The sequence below is a fragment of the Haliotis rufescens genome, unplaced genomic scaffold (assembly GCF_023055435.1).
Source record: "Haliotis rufescens isolate VD_foot unplaced genomic scaffold, xgHalRufe1.0.p SCAF_8, whole genome shotgun sequence".
Taxonomy (NCBI): Eukaryota; Metazoa; Mollusca; class Gastropoda; order Lepetellida; family Haliotidae; genus Haliotis; species Haliotis rufescens.
Window position 1 is genome coordinate 40967205 of NW_025964372.1, and position 15466 is coordinate 40982670.

General features: G+C 38.8%; 1 protein-coding gene across 1 annotated transcript; it reads left to right on the forward strand.

Moving 5' to 3' along the window:
* Positions 1 to 619: 619 nt before the first annotated feature.
* On the forward strand, positions 620 to 12107 carry LOC124151076 (C-type lectin domain family 4 member D-like). The gene is made up of 4 exons (XM_046523375.2): positions 620 to 1007; positions 8686 to 8767; positions 10173 to 10334; positions 11336 to 12107. The coding sequence occupies exons 1-4, from the start codon at positions 696 to 698 to the stop codon at positions 11554 to 11556; spliced, it is 777 nt and encodes a 258-aa protein (XP_046379331.2). The 5' UTR covers positions 620 to 695; the 3' UTR covers positions 11557 to 12107.
* Positions 12108 to 15466: the final 3359 nt, after the last annotated feature.

Below are 15466 nucleotides of genomic sequence, written 5' to 3' on the forward strand. Positions count from 1 at the left end.
GCTTAGTGCGGCTATACACAGCAAACAAACATCATACACTCAAGAAATAAATAGATTCTCATGAGGCATAATATAATTCGAAATCCTTACTAGAGGATAGTACTGCTGTCTATTCATACAGTCTTCAAAAAAGGAAACGCTGTAGTAGATGTTTAGTAAATTTATTGTACCTAATAAAGTCGATATACTTTATTTAATATCATAGATATAAATATGATACTCACCTGTTGTCGTTGTACAAAGGCATTGAAAACTGTTCATTGTTATGTCACATGAAGCCACAAGGTTGCGCTGAAAAATTGTGTAAGTTATTTTATGACATAAAGACAGTTTAAACACTTAGTACCAAAGTCTAGTCTATGAATTAATTTATGATGTAGTTCGAGTCGCTTTGCTTCGGAAACGAATTTTTAATAAACACCTGAAGAAAGATAAATTCCACCTGGTTCTTTTATAACCTCGGCTCAAAACTCTATTTAGTAATAGTTAAGGGATTGATTTGAATCTGATACACCGGCAGTGCTGATATATAATGCAGACGCATATCGATTTGTTTCTGCAGTAAGTAGAACAGAACAGGTAGCGTATGCTATTGATTCAACCATGCTGAGGTGTTTGGCGTCGATAGTGTTTCCCCGGGTGCAACTACTGTCACTTATTCCCACCCCTCCACGACAGAAGTCAGTTAATGCAGAATGGTTCCCGGTGTTCTTGTGAGCCTGGCGTTTTACTTCTCAACATGGGTTTCCATTTGCCGGGCATCATGTCAACAAGAGGGACACTTGCTATACAACGAGCGAATTATTAGATCATCTTTCCATATTCTTTCTACACCTGGCATAAACTCGTGTGTAGCGAACTGCCAAATGCATGGGATATGTAGATCGTTCAGCTACCACATCCTCAGCCATGCCTGCTACCTTAACTATGTGGACACCAACTCATCAAGTACCACAATGAGCAGTGAAGATGGCTATGTATCTAGTGACATCAGCACCTGGAGTAAGGTAAGAAAGTAATATAACTGATCTTGGTATGTTAAACGTTTTATTCGCACAATTTTCACGAAACCAGATCCGTCAGCGGTAAATTTAGAGGAAATCAAAACTTTCAACACAATACACCAATATAATTTTTAAATTAATGCGACCCGTGAGATTCAGCGTTAGAATTTACCCCGAGCAGCTAATGCTGGTCGTAAGAGGCGACCGTCGTCATATTGGTTGGTTGGTTGGTTTGTTAACGCCGCACTCAGCAATATTCCAGCTATATGACGGCGGTCTGTAAATAATCGAGTCTGGACCAGACAATCCAGTGATAAATATCATGAGCATCGATCCACGCAATTGGGATCGATGACCGTGCATCAACCAAGTCAGCGAGCCTGACCACCCGATCCCGTTAGTCGCTTTTTACGACAAGCATGGGTTGCTGAAGACCTATTCTACCTGGGTACCCGTCGTAATATAGCTGGAATATTGCTGAGGGCTTAGGGATTGCGCATGCGTGGGTAGCAAGCGGTCGTGATCATGTCGCTCTTCAAAAGTCGCCTGTGACAAGGTCTACACCAAGTTATAATCAACAACAAAGTAATCACAAGTATCGAATATCAGTGAGTACACACTTATTCTGATAAAATAACGACGAAAATAGTGTGGAACTTTTTGTAATACGACTGTGTCAGTGTGAACCATACTTAGATTGTGAAGCACGAACTGCACGCGCAAGATGGATGTTTCTGTTGAACAGTGGAGGGTCAAAATTGGCTGTTTCATTCAGAAACGGAAGAAAAATAGGGACAAAATGAAGTATTTGACACCATATGGAAGTTTAATAAACAGACAGCTCCAAATATTCATTCTGGTAAATAGCTTGCTCTATCTGAATGGATTTCACTGCGCTCGTTATACCGCGCAGTTTGGTAAGGAGTCCCCGTACACCGACTTGACAACTCGCTTTAACGCTTCACCCTGGCGACGACTGGTGTTTTATTTTGGTTGTGATGGTCCTCATTGCCTGCGTAATAGTGACTCTCCGTATGTACCTAAACTGTTGCAATTATGTTCCGATGTGGAACTTAATCCTGGCCCGAGAGAAACTCGTCAAAGTAAACTTCCCTTCAGTCAGTCAGCCGATAGTAGTCCCGATGGCGAAAGCGATGAATCAGTTCACATGATTTTGAAATCTTATCAAAGCAGAGATGATTGCATTGCATAACAAGTTTGACAATCTCAGTGATAATATACAATCTGAACAAAAGGAGTTAAGACAAGAAAATCCAAAACTAAGAGACAGGATTTCACGGCTTGAAGGAAGTCAAGATAAACTTGAAGCCTTGAGCAGAAGGGGAAATATCTTAATTCATGGACTTCGTGGTAAAGCCTGGGAGTCTTGGCAAGAGACAGAATCTTTAGTAGGAAACTTTTTCAGGGACACATTGATGCTGGAAAACTCGGATATGATCCAAATAGATCATGCACATCGTCTGAACACCAGATCTACCATCAAGCCTGTAATAGTGTGATTTAGCCTTTACAAAGAAAAGCAAGTGGTTGTAAGTGCAGCAAGGGATATATTAAAGAATGTGAAAGAAATGAGAGTCTCTGATGACTACACGACCCTGCCAAACTTAAGCGTAAGGCTTTAATTCCTTTTCTTGTCCAAGCACGGGATTCAGGGAAATCGGCTTATCTCTCGTAAGATAAATTTGTGATTGAAGGCGATGTTCACATACTTGATGAAGACAAGGGATAAACAGGTAAATAAATTTGGCATGTCTTTATTGGAACTGTGCAAAACTTGGAATATCAACATTGTAAATGGACGAACTGCAAAAGATAAATAGGGAGCATTTACATTTATTGGAAGAAATGGAGCAAGTCTTGTGGACTACTTCCTTGCGTCCACTGGTTTTTTTTCGTGTATAGTAGATATGGAGGTGGTAGCAAAGACCGAGAGTGATCATCTACCTATTACATGTACATTACAGTTGCAACTTAAACCCATGAACTCACCTATGTCAGCTGATGTATTACCGAAGCTGGCTTTGTACAGCTCACCTAGATATAAGTGGAGTGATAACTTGAAAGAAGTATATAACACTGTATTAAAATCTTCTGAAGTGGATATTCTCCTACGGGACTTTAGATCGTTGTTGTCTACCACTATTGACAGTGCTACAAACAAGTTTCTTGAGGCCATCCAAGTTGCCTGTGATACAGTAAATGCCGCTGTACCTGATACATCCCATAGGAAAATGTTGCAACCGAAGTGGTTTGACAAGGACTGTGAGATTCTTAAGAAATTAAAATATGATGCTTTACAGACATTTAGAAAATATAGATCTGATGAAAATTTGCAGTCGTATACTGATGCAAACATGTCATTTAAAAATTGATGTACAAGGAAAATGAATGAATATAAAAGAAATATAGAAGTTGAGGTGAAGGCTGCTGTGGAGTCGCATGATTGTAAACTTTTTTGGAGAAAGATTAGACAGTTGCTATCGTCAAATAGCGTTGATAGCGGTGGTATTTCAGCCCATATATGGTTTCAGTATTTTGAATCTTTATTAAATCCACACAGTGAGTCGGGTAATCCAGAATTTGATGATTTAGTTAAGACTTACAATGTATGTGGTAGGTCATAATGTTGAAAATTGTCAGTTGTGTAGGGATGAATCTATTGATTTTTTATCAAGTAGGATTACGGAAGAGGAGCTAATTACTTCAATTAAGAAGTTAAAAGCTGATAAAGCCCCAGGTATAGATGGTATTCTGGCTGAGTTTCTTTAGAATGCCCAAATATTGGTATCAGATTTTGTTTTATTATTTAATGTAGTCTTAGATAGTGGAGTTTTTCCTGAAACTTGGAATATTGGTGCAATTATTCCCTTGTATACGAAGGGGAGCCGTCGAGACCCAAGCAACTTTAGAGGTATGTTATTGTTGTTAGGTGTTATCGGGAAAGATTTTACTAATATTGTCGAATCAAGAATTAGGAAATGGGTAGAATTATTTGATAAAGTTGATGAATCACAGGCCGGTTTTAGAAAGGGATATGCAACTGAGGATAATATGTTTGTTTTTCAGTTACGATGTCAAAAGTACCTTAGTAAACCAAATCACAGATTTTATGCAGTTTTCATTGATTTCAAAAAGGCATTTGATTTAGTTGATAGAGAAAAGTTATTATATAGGTTATTATTAAATGGATTTCATGGTAAATTATATAATGTTCTACAAAGTATGTATAGCCGTGTAAAGGCATGTGTTAAAGTCGGTAGTAAGTATAGTGAAACATTTTGTACTACATCTGGTGTTCGACAAGGGTGCATGATAAGTCCCATATTGTTTATATTTTTTTATAAACCAGTTGACTGATGACATAAAGGAAGATTCAGACAAGGGAATATTTGTAAATCAGGATATTGAAGACGTTTTACTCCTTTTATTTGCAGATGATGTGGTGTTGGTAGCGGATTCAGTTATAAATCTTCAAAAGCGGCTAAATAGTTTAGAAAAGTTCACTAAGAAATGGGGGTTAGAAGTTAATTTAGGTAAGTTAAATGTTGTTGTGTTTAGAAATGGAGGCACTCTCAGAGCTTGTGAAAAATGGTTCTATAAAGGAATTCAGTTATCGGCTGTCACATATGATAAATATTTAGATATTGTTTTCTCTTCTCGTTTAGTTTGGTCAAAGGCATGTGAAACATTGACGATCCAGGCTAGAAAAGCTGCTTTTTCTGCCATTCGAGTATTTTATAAATTTCCAAATATTTCCTTTTCTGTTGCATGTAGAATTTTCGATACTAAAATATTACCGATTTACACATATGGTTCCGAGATTTGGGGATTTAAATATAACGATAAAATAGAAAAGGTTCAACAGTTGGTATTTTAAATAAATTCATAGGTTTATCCAAATATTCTTCCAGCAATGCGGTTCTCGGAGACTGTGGAAGAAATTATACATTTGTTGAGTGTTTCACAAAATTTATTAAATATTGGTGTAAACTTTTAACCTTAGATTGTGGTAGATATCCCAGGGCTTGTTATGCCATGTTGAAATCACATGATGAGTTAGGATGAGTAAACTGGGTCAGTTACGTTCGGGAACTTTTGTTCAATTAGGAGATAAACATACTGTGTTTTCAATGTAGAGCTAGGTTACCTGTAGATTTAACCCCGCTAAATTGAATTTGGAACCGAACGCGCAGCGTGAGGTTTCAAATGTTAAATTTAGCGCGGTTAAATCAACAGGTAACCTAGCTCTACATTGAAAACACAGTATGTTTATCTCCAATCTACCATGACTAAATAAAACGCGAACTCTTTGGTGTTAGCAAATATACTGAGTGAAGCGGCATGGGTTGAGTTCAGTGTTTTGAGTGGGTTATCGATCTGAATTACGGAATCACCGAACTAAATATGGTGCTGTATATACTCAGGCAGTTTGTTAACACCGTAATACTTCACTCGAACATATGACAGGCATTGAAAGCATATAAGCACGGCAACTTGGTAAGCTAACATGAGGTGGGCATCCCTAAAGAAAACAAAGCAAGCTTTGCATGGCTTTCGCTCTACATCGCACGTCACCATTATGACGTCATATCTCTCATTGTGTCGCAAAAGATATGACGTCACAGTCGTATATAGAAAAGCGCCAAAATTTCAAGCTGTCTGTTGTCTCCAAAACGTAAACACACTCCCTTTGTTGATTTCTGTCGTGTTTTTCTGCACGAAATGTATTGCCACACATCCTTTGAATATTGTAGTAACCGCATCCGTGCATTTTGTAACCTGTAATTGTAGATATAGTTATTTAAATATGCCTACCGACAATGACTAAAAAATAGTACTATTCTATGAATATTATCTTCCGCGGTGATGCGGCCGTCAAACCAGCTGTTTCAATCAGAGGGGGTTTATTGTGATTTAATAGCCTCTGATTGACCAATCAGAATCGAGTAAATTCCAAATTCATGGTAGAATACAGGTTTTTCCTATGTTTGGATTATGCAATCGTCTGGGGATGTGGATGCATTTCTGCAGCAGTTCAAACAACGGTGTAAGGATATTGGAATTCAAAATTGGCATAGAAAAGTAGAAAATTCTCTTGTTTTAGAAAGATATTCTAGTTTCAAGACACTGTTAACTCCCGAATCCTATATTCTACATTTAGAACACAAGGATTTGATTAGGATTATGTGTAAATTAAGATGCTCTTCTCACCACTTGAATATTCAAAAATAACGATCCCCAATTGATTTTAATTCCTCAAATGTTATAGAAAGTTTTTGTGAAAAATGTGATTTGGCAGTTAAAGAAGATGAGTATCATTTTTTTATTGGTATGCCCGGCATACAGAAATAGTCGCCAACAATTTATTCCAGCATGTTTTCATAAATTTCCTTCAGAGGATAAGTTTAAATTGTTAATGGCAATTAGTGATGTACATGTACAAAAACACAATTGCTCTGTTCCTTAAGAGAAATTTAATTTCCTTATTGTCTGAAACTGAACAAACAAATCCTTGTATGACATTTTGTTCCACGCATGCATGCATATTGTAATTGGATGAAATTTCACATTTGTTCTATAAAATATGTATGGATCTTTTGTACTGTAGGCCCATTATACAGAAATAAACACTTCGAATATTGCTGAGTGCGTCGTTGAACAACAAACAAACAAACGTAAGAGGCGATTTAATGGGTCTGATGGTCACGCTTATGCACTTGACTGTGTGGCATCGCACTGCAAAGCGAATGTGTGACTTAAAATATAAAGTCATGTCGGCAATATTCCAGTCATATTGATTATTTAGAACAATTAATGCAAAGTTACTCTACTAAAAGCACAGTCATCCAAGAACAGTATTGACTAGCAATAAATCACAAATTTACTTTTAGACAATATGAAATGGGGCTATAAATCGCCAGCAAGTGAGGTCACCACACTAGGGCACTTACGCCTCTGCTGCCTTCATGGTTCGATGACAGGACTGAACACCTTTCCACTAGTTACTGGCGATTGTTGCAAGTTTAGCCAGAGAATAGAAATATTCTGCTGTTAATGAAGAGGTAGACCCGTGAAGATCCGGGGTAGAAAAGGTTTCAGCAACCCATGCCTGCCGTAAAAGGCGACTATGCTTCTCGTAAGAGGAGACTAACGGGATCGGGTGGTCAGGCTCACTGACTTGGTTGATACATGTCATCGATCCCAATTGCGTGGATCGATGCTCATGATGTCATGTGCCTAAAGTGTGTGTGCCGATGTGAAAGGGATCGTCATCTCTAAAGACATCGTCCCGAGGCAAGGAAGTTAACTGACTATAGAAGTCCCGTTTCACCCCTTGCCGAACTAGGCTAGAATTCTGGAGTAATATTTTGGCTAGACTAACGAGTCATAGTCTATCAAAATCGCGTAACGAACTAGATATCCGATTCGTAAACTACATGGATTTCAGCGAGTCGACTGCAGTATTAGAAAAGAATGTGTACCGTCTGTCAAATGGGCGTCGACAGATATTTTTCAAATCTTTTCATACTCTTAATCAAAGTACTCCGGTAATTTGATGCACTTCAAGAGGTAAGACCCGTTATATTACAATATAGATCTTGATAATCGATCAGATCGTCTTGTCAAGGCGCTACCATTTTGTATGAAACCCTCCACAGTAAAGTCTATTTGTTTCTAGCAAGGTTAGTTCTATTTCTCTTAAGATTAGAATTTAGAAACTTTGCCACCGTACCCGTGAAGATCACACATATACATACACACACATATACATACACACACACACATATATACATACACACACACATATACATACACACACACATATACATACACACACACACAAATACATACACACACACATATACATACACACACATATACATACATACACACACACATATACACACATATACATACACACACACATATACATACACATATACATACACACACATATACATACACACACACACATATACATACACACACATATACATACACACATATACACACACACACATACACACATACATACATACACACATATACATACATACATACATACATATATATATATATATATATATATATATATATATATATATATATACACTTACATACATATCGTATGTAGCATTCTTGCAAAATAGGTATTGAACATATTTCTTGCACATTGAATAGGTATAAACAGAGATCACTTATTGTTTGTGTATTTTGAGTGTTCATAATATTTATGAATATGTTTACTGCACTGTCATTTCTGATGTATTTACTAAATTCAATATACTTTTTTCTAATATTATAGGTATATAGGTACAGACCAAATACACTTGCAATGACCTACTGAAACAATGTACTACATTGACTAGTTCACTTTGTTGTGGGCCATAGTTGACAGTAAGGCTTAGAACTTTTGACCAGCCCTCATGACATAATGGCCTTATATATGGCATGATTTTATATGTCACTTAAACCAAATATTGGTATTTACATGTTCGTTTTCCATACACGTGCTCGTGGGTTTCAGTGGTAAACGTCTGAGACCTGCATCACTACGGGCTTTTCTCCAACATTAAGCCGACACGCCGCGATATAACTGGAATTCTGTTAAAAGCGGCGTTAATCCAAACTAACTCATTGTCTGTTTTCATTTCATCAGAGCTTGGCTGGACCCTGCAGTGCAGTGACGTGCGGTGTACAGGACAGATGTACTGTGGACAGAACAGGCGTCGCTGCATGCTGCAAGTATTTTAGAGTTTCGTTGGAGTATTCCTTAAGGACATTCACACGGTACAACTGGTTGTATACAATATATTGCATGCAACACAGTGCATCCTACGAACTTGCAAGCCGTGCTAACGTTTAATGTTTGCAACCTGTTGGACGTTAGTTTTATGACACAGGACATGTTCTCACAGGACAAGTATTTTATAGTTTCGTGGAAGTACTTCCCAAGGGGCATCCACACGGTATAGCTCGGTGTATACAATTTGTTGGATAGAATGAACCTCCAAGTTGGGTTAGGTTTGTTGTTTAACGCCGCACCAAGCAATATTCTAGCTATATGACGGCGGTCTGTAAATAATCGAGTCTGGACCAGACAATCCAGTGATTTACATCATGAACATAGATCCACGCAATTGGGATCGATGACCGTGCATCAACCAACCAATCAGGGGTAATCAGATCAGTTCACAGGAATGATCAGAGTCAACCAGGTGAAACCTAAAAGTGGGCACAGGCCATTTGATGGGATCTATCATAACACATTTTCAAATATATCTTTATGTTAATTTGGATGTTCTGGGTTTCAATATCGATATTTTCACAAGTTAGGGGCCGTCATATAGCTGGAATATTGTTGAGTGCGGCGTTAAACAACAGACAAACAAACACAAGTTAGGGGTTGGACCAGTGCCGTTCCCGAACAACGTGAAAACGTGAAAATAAACAAATTGGTTCGAGCAACTTATTTCGTACAAGTTGTACCAAATACTTGTAACGTGTGAATGCTCCTTATTAAAATCAAACCAGATCCTTAACTTAAGCCCTTTTCGAATTCAGGAATAGGGCACCTAGTTTGTTTGTTTGTTTGTTTATTTGTTGCTATATAAAGGCGGTCTGTAAATAATCGAGTCTGGACCAGACAATCCAGTGATTGATATCATGAGCATCGATCCACGCAATTGGGATCGATAACATACATCAACCAAGTCAGTGAGCCTGACCATCCGATCCCGTTAGTCGACCCTTACGCAGGCATAGTCGCCTTTTATGGCAAGCATGGATTGCTGAAGACCTATTCTTACCCGGATCTTCACGTTTGTCGTAAGAGGCGGATCAATGGAGTGTGTCGTTAACCTTGTTGACTTAGATGTCATCGTACCCAGACGGCGTGGGACGTTGTTCATTATATCAACCACTGGTTTCTCTGGTCCAGTCTCCAATATTAACAGGTCGTCGTCATAAAGCTTGCCTATTGCTGACTTTGGCATGAAACAAACAAACCAACAAACCCCGTAGTCAAAATGCTATGGAAAGGTAACATGCGTACATGACAACATTCTGTATTCTGGACCAAAGATCTAAACAGTGATGCGTCTTTCTCTCTGTAATACACGTATCTCTGTCTGTTCCATATTTTAGCTCCGGTGTCTATTAATGGCGATCATCCCTACATTCTTGTTCTTAATGAGTCCGTGTGGGACACGGCAAGGGTGAACTGTATATCTTCATTTGGAGGACATCTGGCAATTGTGGACTCCATTGAGAAGATCAACTTCCTGACAGCATTGATTAATGCTACAGGTATGTTTTGAGTCAGCTTTTACACATTCCTATGCGCAATTTGTAAATAGTGAATTTGACAAAATGGTGAGGTGAGGTGAAATTGGGTTTAACGTCGCGTCCAAGATTATTCCACTTATATAGCGACGTGCATGCACGTGTGTGTGTGTGTGTGTGTGTGTGTGTGTGTGGCTGCTTGTACTAGTCCGGACTGATGCCGAATTATAGTGCTCGCTCACTGAGATACCATGCCACAGTTTAACATGAATACCCCACTCAGACACAGTATACTGACTCCGAGCCGACCAGTCCTTGTTTTAGCCCCTTAATGCCGAACCCCGAACCTTCCGCTCTCCGGGCGGACGCTCTACCACTAGGCCACGGAGGCGGTCTCGACCAAATGGAAACAGCAAGGGCAAATATGGGACATTAAGTTGTTTGCATTGCACGTATCCTGTATGGGCTAGTCAGAAAGTAACCTACGCATTCTGCGTAAACTGCTGCCAACACTGCGGTGACTTGATTGATTTCTAGTAATGTAGTAATGATACCCCGACGACTTGAGAATTTGCTCATAATATTAACCACTGGTTTCTCTTACCCATACATACTTATTAACAAGCCGTGACATCACTTACTGCATACACATTGATCCGTGAAGATCCGGGTTAGAATTGGTGAAGCATGTCATCGATCCCAATTTTTGGATCGATGCTCATGATATCAATCACTAGATTGTCTGGTCCAGACTCGATTATTTACAAACCGCCGTCATATAGCTGGAATATTGCTGAGTGCGGCGTAAAATAACCAACCAACCAACCAATCTAAGATCGATGCCTATGATGTCAATCACTGCTGCTCATGATATCAACCACTGGATTGTCTGTCCAGACTCGATTTTTTACAGACCGCCGTCATAAAGCTGGAATATTGCTGAGTGCGGCGTTAAACAACAAACCAACCAACACATATTGCGTCTCAGGTAGGTATGAACTCTGAGGTTGTAATCCTTACTTCAGGAGACTTCTTCCTCGCCAAGTTCTACATCGGTGCCTCGGATATACAGGAGGAAGGCAGCTGGAGATGGATGGATGGGAGTCCCCTTAACTTCACGTACTGGCGACCCGGACAACCATTCGGAAGGCCCGGTCAGGACTGCCTTATGTGGAAATTTGGCGAAGGATGGAAAGACCGCCCATGCACAGATAACATCTACTCTATCTGTGAAAAGTCGTCTTAAACATCATACATCTGAATTGCAATTTGGTTTGTGCACAGTTATTGATATAGTGAGTATATATTTAACGTCACATCGGCAATATTTCAGCGGACGAGACGTTATCCATTAATAATACACACCTTTAGACAAATAATACATATATCTAGATTAAATAAAATCCTGCCATCGATGGACGGAACACGACTTAAAACTAGTTGAGAACATTTAAAATAATGCATTATCAGTAAACACAATATAAAAACGGGCTCTCGTCTTAAACACATTAAATGTGAATTGCCATTACGTTTGTGCACAATTATTTATATATGGGGTTACGTTAATTCTGAACAATGTATGAATGCTTTTGGACCTGTTTTTCCATGCAATTGTATATTTAAGTCTTTGCCTTTACAAGCAGAACTATTGCCTGTGTGAGCGTTGTTGTTCATTCCTTGTTCCAAGGTTATTCTTTTGCGTTCGCATTGCAGCCAGTTCAGATCTGGGTTTGGATCTGGTGAGATAGGTGGTAAAAAAATATGGAGGACAACAATGAAATGACAATCTATGAGTATGACGTAGCTTGTGTTCCGGGCCGTTTTGCCTTGTATGGGCGTGGTCCCGTTTGCTACGTCACAATGGCCAAGATAGTGGGGGAATTAACTTGGTAGAGCTGATTACTCGGCTATCACCTTTAAAACAGAGAGAAGGCTGCTGAGTCCCTTGAAGTCTTTATTCGTGGCAGAGTGAAATTTAATATATAGAGAGATATTTAAACAATATTACATTACAAGATAGATACATTCAATGACTTGTTACATTAAATATATAATTGACAACCATACATGAATTGATAGCGACTGGTTTAAACTTTCTTAACAGGACTGTTCTAATAAATAAGGTACAAAAACGAATTGTGAATAATAAGCGACTGGGAGGTATTTCATGTTATACTAGCTACAACATTTCATACAGGAACTGTTAACATTTACATTTACGGCATTCTAGCGTTACTCGTGTATTTAACATATTGTATAATTTCAATGCCGTAAATGCTTAACCAAATGATAGACTTAGCATGGCCAATATTCGTATGAGACGGTATTTACGTGAGATTACCCGTGGGTATTTACCACAATGTACTCTTTCTCATACTATGTATTGTACGGTTTTATCTATCACTTGGCATATCAACAGTTAATGTACAAGTGAACTAATCTACTGACATCCATATAAACACACACATACAATTTAACATTCAAGTTGCTTTGCGGTATAACGAATGACATATAACTTATTCTTAAATATTACAAACCATGGTAAATATAAAGTTGCTTGCACATGATATAATATAAGTTAAAGGCAAGGAGAATTGAACAAGAAAATAATGTTATCTTACCTTTAAAACAGAGAGAAGGCTGCTGAGTCCCTTGAAGTCTTTATTCGTGGCAGAGTGAAGTGTCTGCCACTGGACTCCGTATATATAGGGACTCAGGCCTTCTATAGAATGCGTTAGTTACCTAATATTGAAACTATGACATAAATCTGCTACATGCGTGGCGTATTAATTACACTTATTCGACAGTTACAGAGCACACTGACCGCGTAATATCCTTTGTATTCCACCTATCTGATACGACGCGTCCGGCCATACACAGCATGTTATAGCCTGGGGCATAACCCGAGCCTGGCCACCTGGCTGAGTTAGATAATCCATAGTCACTGGTTTGTGACGGTCAGTTACGTGCATGGCAGCTGACTAACATTATCTACAGAAATATATTTAGGTATAGCTAGTTGTAAGATAAAATATTGAGAGAAATACAAAACATAATATTGAAATATGACCACTATAATTATGGGTTAATTATAGTGATTTTAGGACTATGACAATATCCCTCCGCTGTGGGAAGCTTTTGACCGCAAAAGCACAAATATGTTATATGGAACTAGTGCTACTGAAAGATACAATATCCATTTGTCATGGTAACAAACATAATACAGGTATTGAAAAAGGAATACAATATTTGAACAGTCTACCAAACAAAACATGTTATGACAGGGTATTGTTCTGTTATGAGAGCCCAAAAAGGTACAACATAATGAAGCATAATACAATAGGTTTAGCAACATCTGGCTTAATAGAATACGTAGAGTATTGTTCTCAGCAGGAATTCGGCAGTTTGAAAACTTTACCTGATGAAAGAGGTCATGTACATGTATATGTATCGGTTTAGTTCATGGATGGGTAACAGTTCATACAACATTAACTGTTTTATATTAAGCTTAAAGTTTTAAATAGTTATTGGATGGAAGATGGACAAATAGTGTCATTTTTGGACATAACGTTTGTCTCGATTTTGACATATACACCATTATAACAGCATAATCTATAATAATAGATAACTGAATCTGACAACTCTGAGAGAAGATCAAGTGGGTTGATTAGTGTTGACAACGGGTTTGAAGAGATGACATTTGCAACTATCATCCTTCTAGCACTTAATAACACAGGAGGCCCTGCAGGTTTGTCGACAACATCTAACTAATCACAATGAAACTACCTGCCAGGTACTATCAAAGTCAAGGATAACTATATTATTAGAGATTAGACAAAATATTTGTGTGCTCGTTTGTGCTTACGACTGCGTCCAGCCTGTGTTTTATGCACGTGGAAGTCTCTGATAAGTCCTTGTCCTATATTATGGTGTGGCTCCCATGTTGGTGTAGGATGCGCAACCCATTTGACAAGAAAATGGCGTATGCCATTGATGTCTTTGTACTTCAAGAGTTTTTCAACATCATAGAATTGATCTTGATTGTGATCTTTTGTTTGCTTGTGATTGTGCTCTGATGGCACAGTTTCATCTGCTTTTGCAGTTGGCTTTTCACTAGAAACTGGTGATTCTAGTGGAGGACTTCCTTGCAAAGTTTGTGCAGGAGGATCTGGTAATGGTTCCTGTGCTCTGCTTGAAACCAATGTAGGTGCAGAAGAACCTGATGCGTCAACATGCCGTGCAACATTACCTCTGAGGACATAGGGTTTCAGGCGATTGGCATGGACCAAAGATTTATGTTCTTTGTCATCTGAACATCTGTGAATTTTGAAGGTGTGGTTTGGACCAATGTCTGTGATATAATAAGGACCTGTCCATGATTGGGACAGCTTTGGGGAAAGTCCTTGTTTGACTACAGGGCTGTGTAGAAGCACCTGTTGACCTAACATGAATGAAGGTTCTGATGATTTTAGCTCTTGATGCTCCTTGTCTATCTGTTGACTTACAGACATGTTGTCGCGAGCAATAGATTTGACAACCTTCAGATTGTCGATGAGCTGCTGGAGATGTGTCTCTGCATTTTTACCAAGTGTTGGCTTTGGTGTGAGTGTAGTATCAAATGGAAGACACATCTCTCTGCCAAAGAGCATATGGTGTGGTGAGTAACCAGTTGATTGGCACGGTGTGTTTCGCATTGACATGAGAACACATGGCAGAATATCAGCCCAGTTGGATTGGTCAGGCTTACAGTAAGATTTTAAGGCTTGTGCAATTGTACTATTACGCCGTTCAACCATTCCATTTGTCTGAGGATGGTATGACGATGTGAAGTGGTGCTTAACCTCAAAGATTTCACAGATAGCATTGACCAGCTTTGATGTGAACTGGCGACCTCTATCAGTGACTAGAGTTCGAGGTGCACCGTACCTTGTGAAGACTTCATTAAAGAGTTTTGTTGCTACTTCCACAGCACCTTGAGTGTGCAATGGAAATGCTTCAATCCACCTTGAAAATGAATCCACAGCTACAAGAACATACTTATGCCCATCCTTTGTTTGAGGAAGAGGTCCAAGGATGTCAACATGTAACCTGGAAAAGTTGTCTTCAATAGGCATTGGTACCATTGGAGCTGGTTTTGAATGGGCCCAACGTTTGCT

Bases quoted from the DNA above. Each gene is read 5' to 3' on its own strand.
- LOC124151076 (XM_046523375.2), top strand. From the start codon at position 696: ATGGTTCCCGGTGTTCTTGTGAGCCTGGCGTTTTACTTCTCAACATGG. The intron at 1,008-8,685 runs GTAAGAAAGTAA...TCATTTCATCAG, and splicing joins ACATCAGCACCTGGAGTAAG to AGCTTGGCTGGACCCTGCAG. The intron at 10,335-11,335 runs GTATGTTTTGAG...TCCTTACTTCAG, and splicing joins AGCATTGATTAATGCTACAG to GAGACTTCTTCCTCGCCAAG.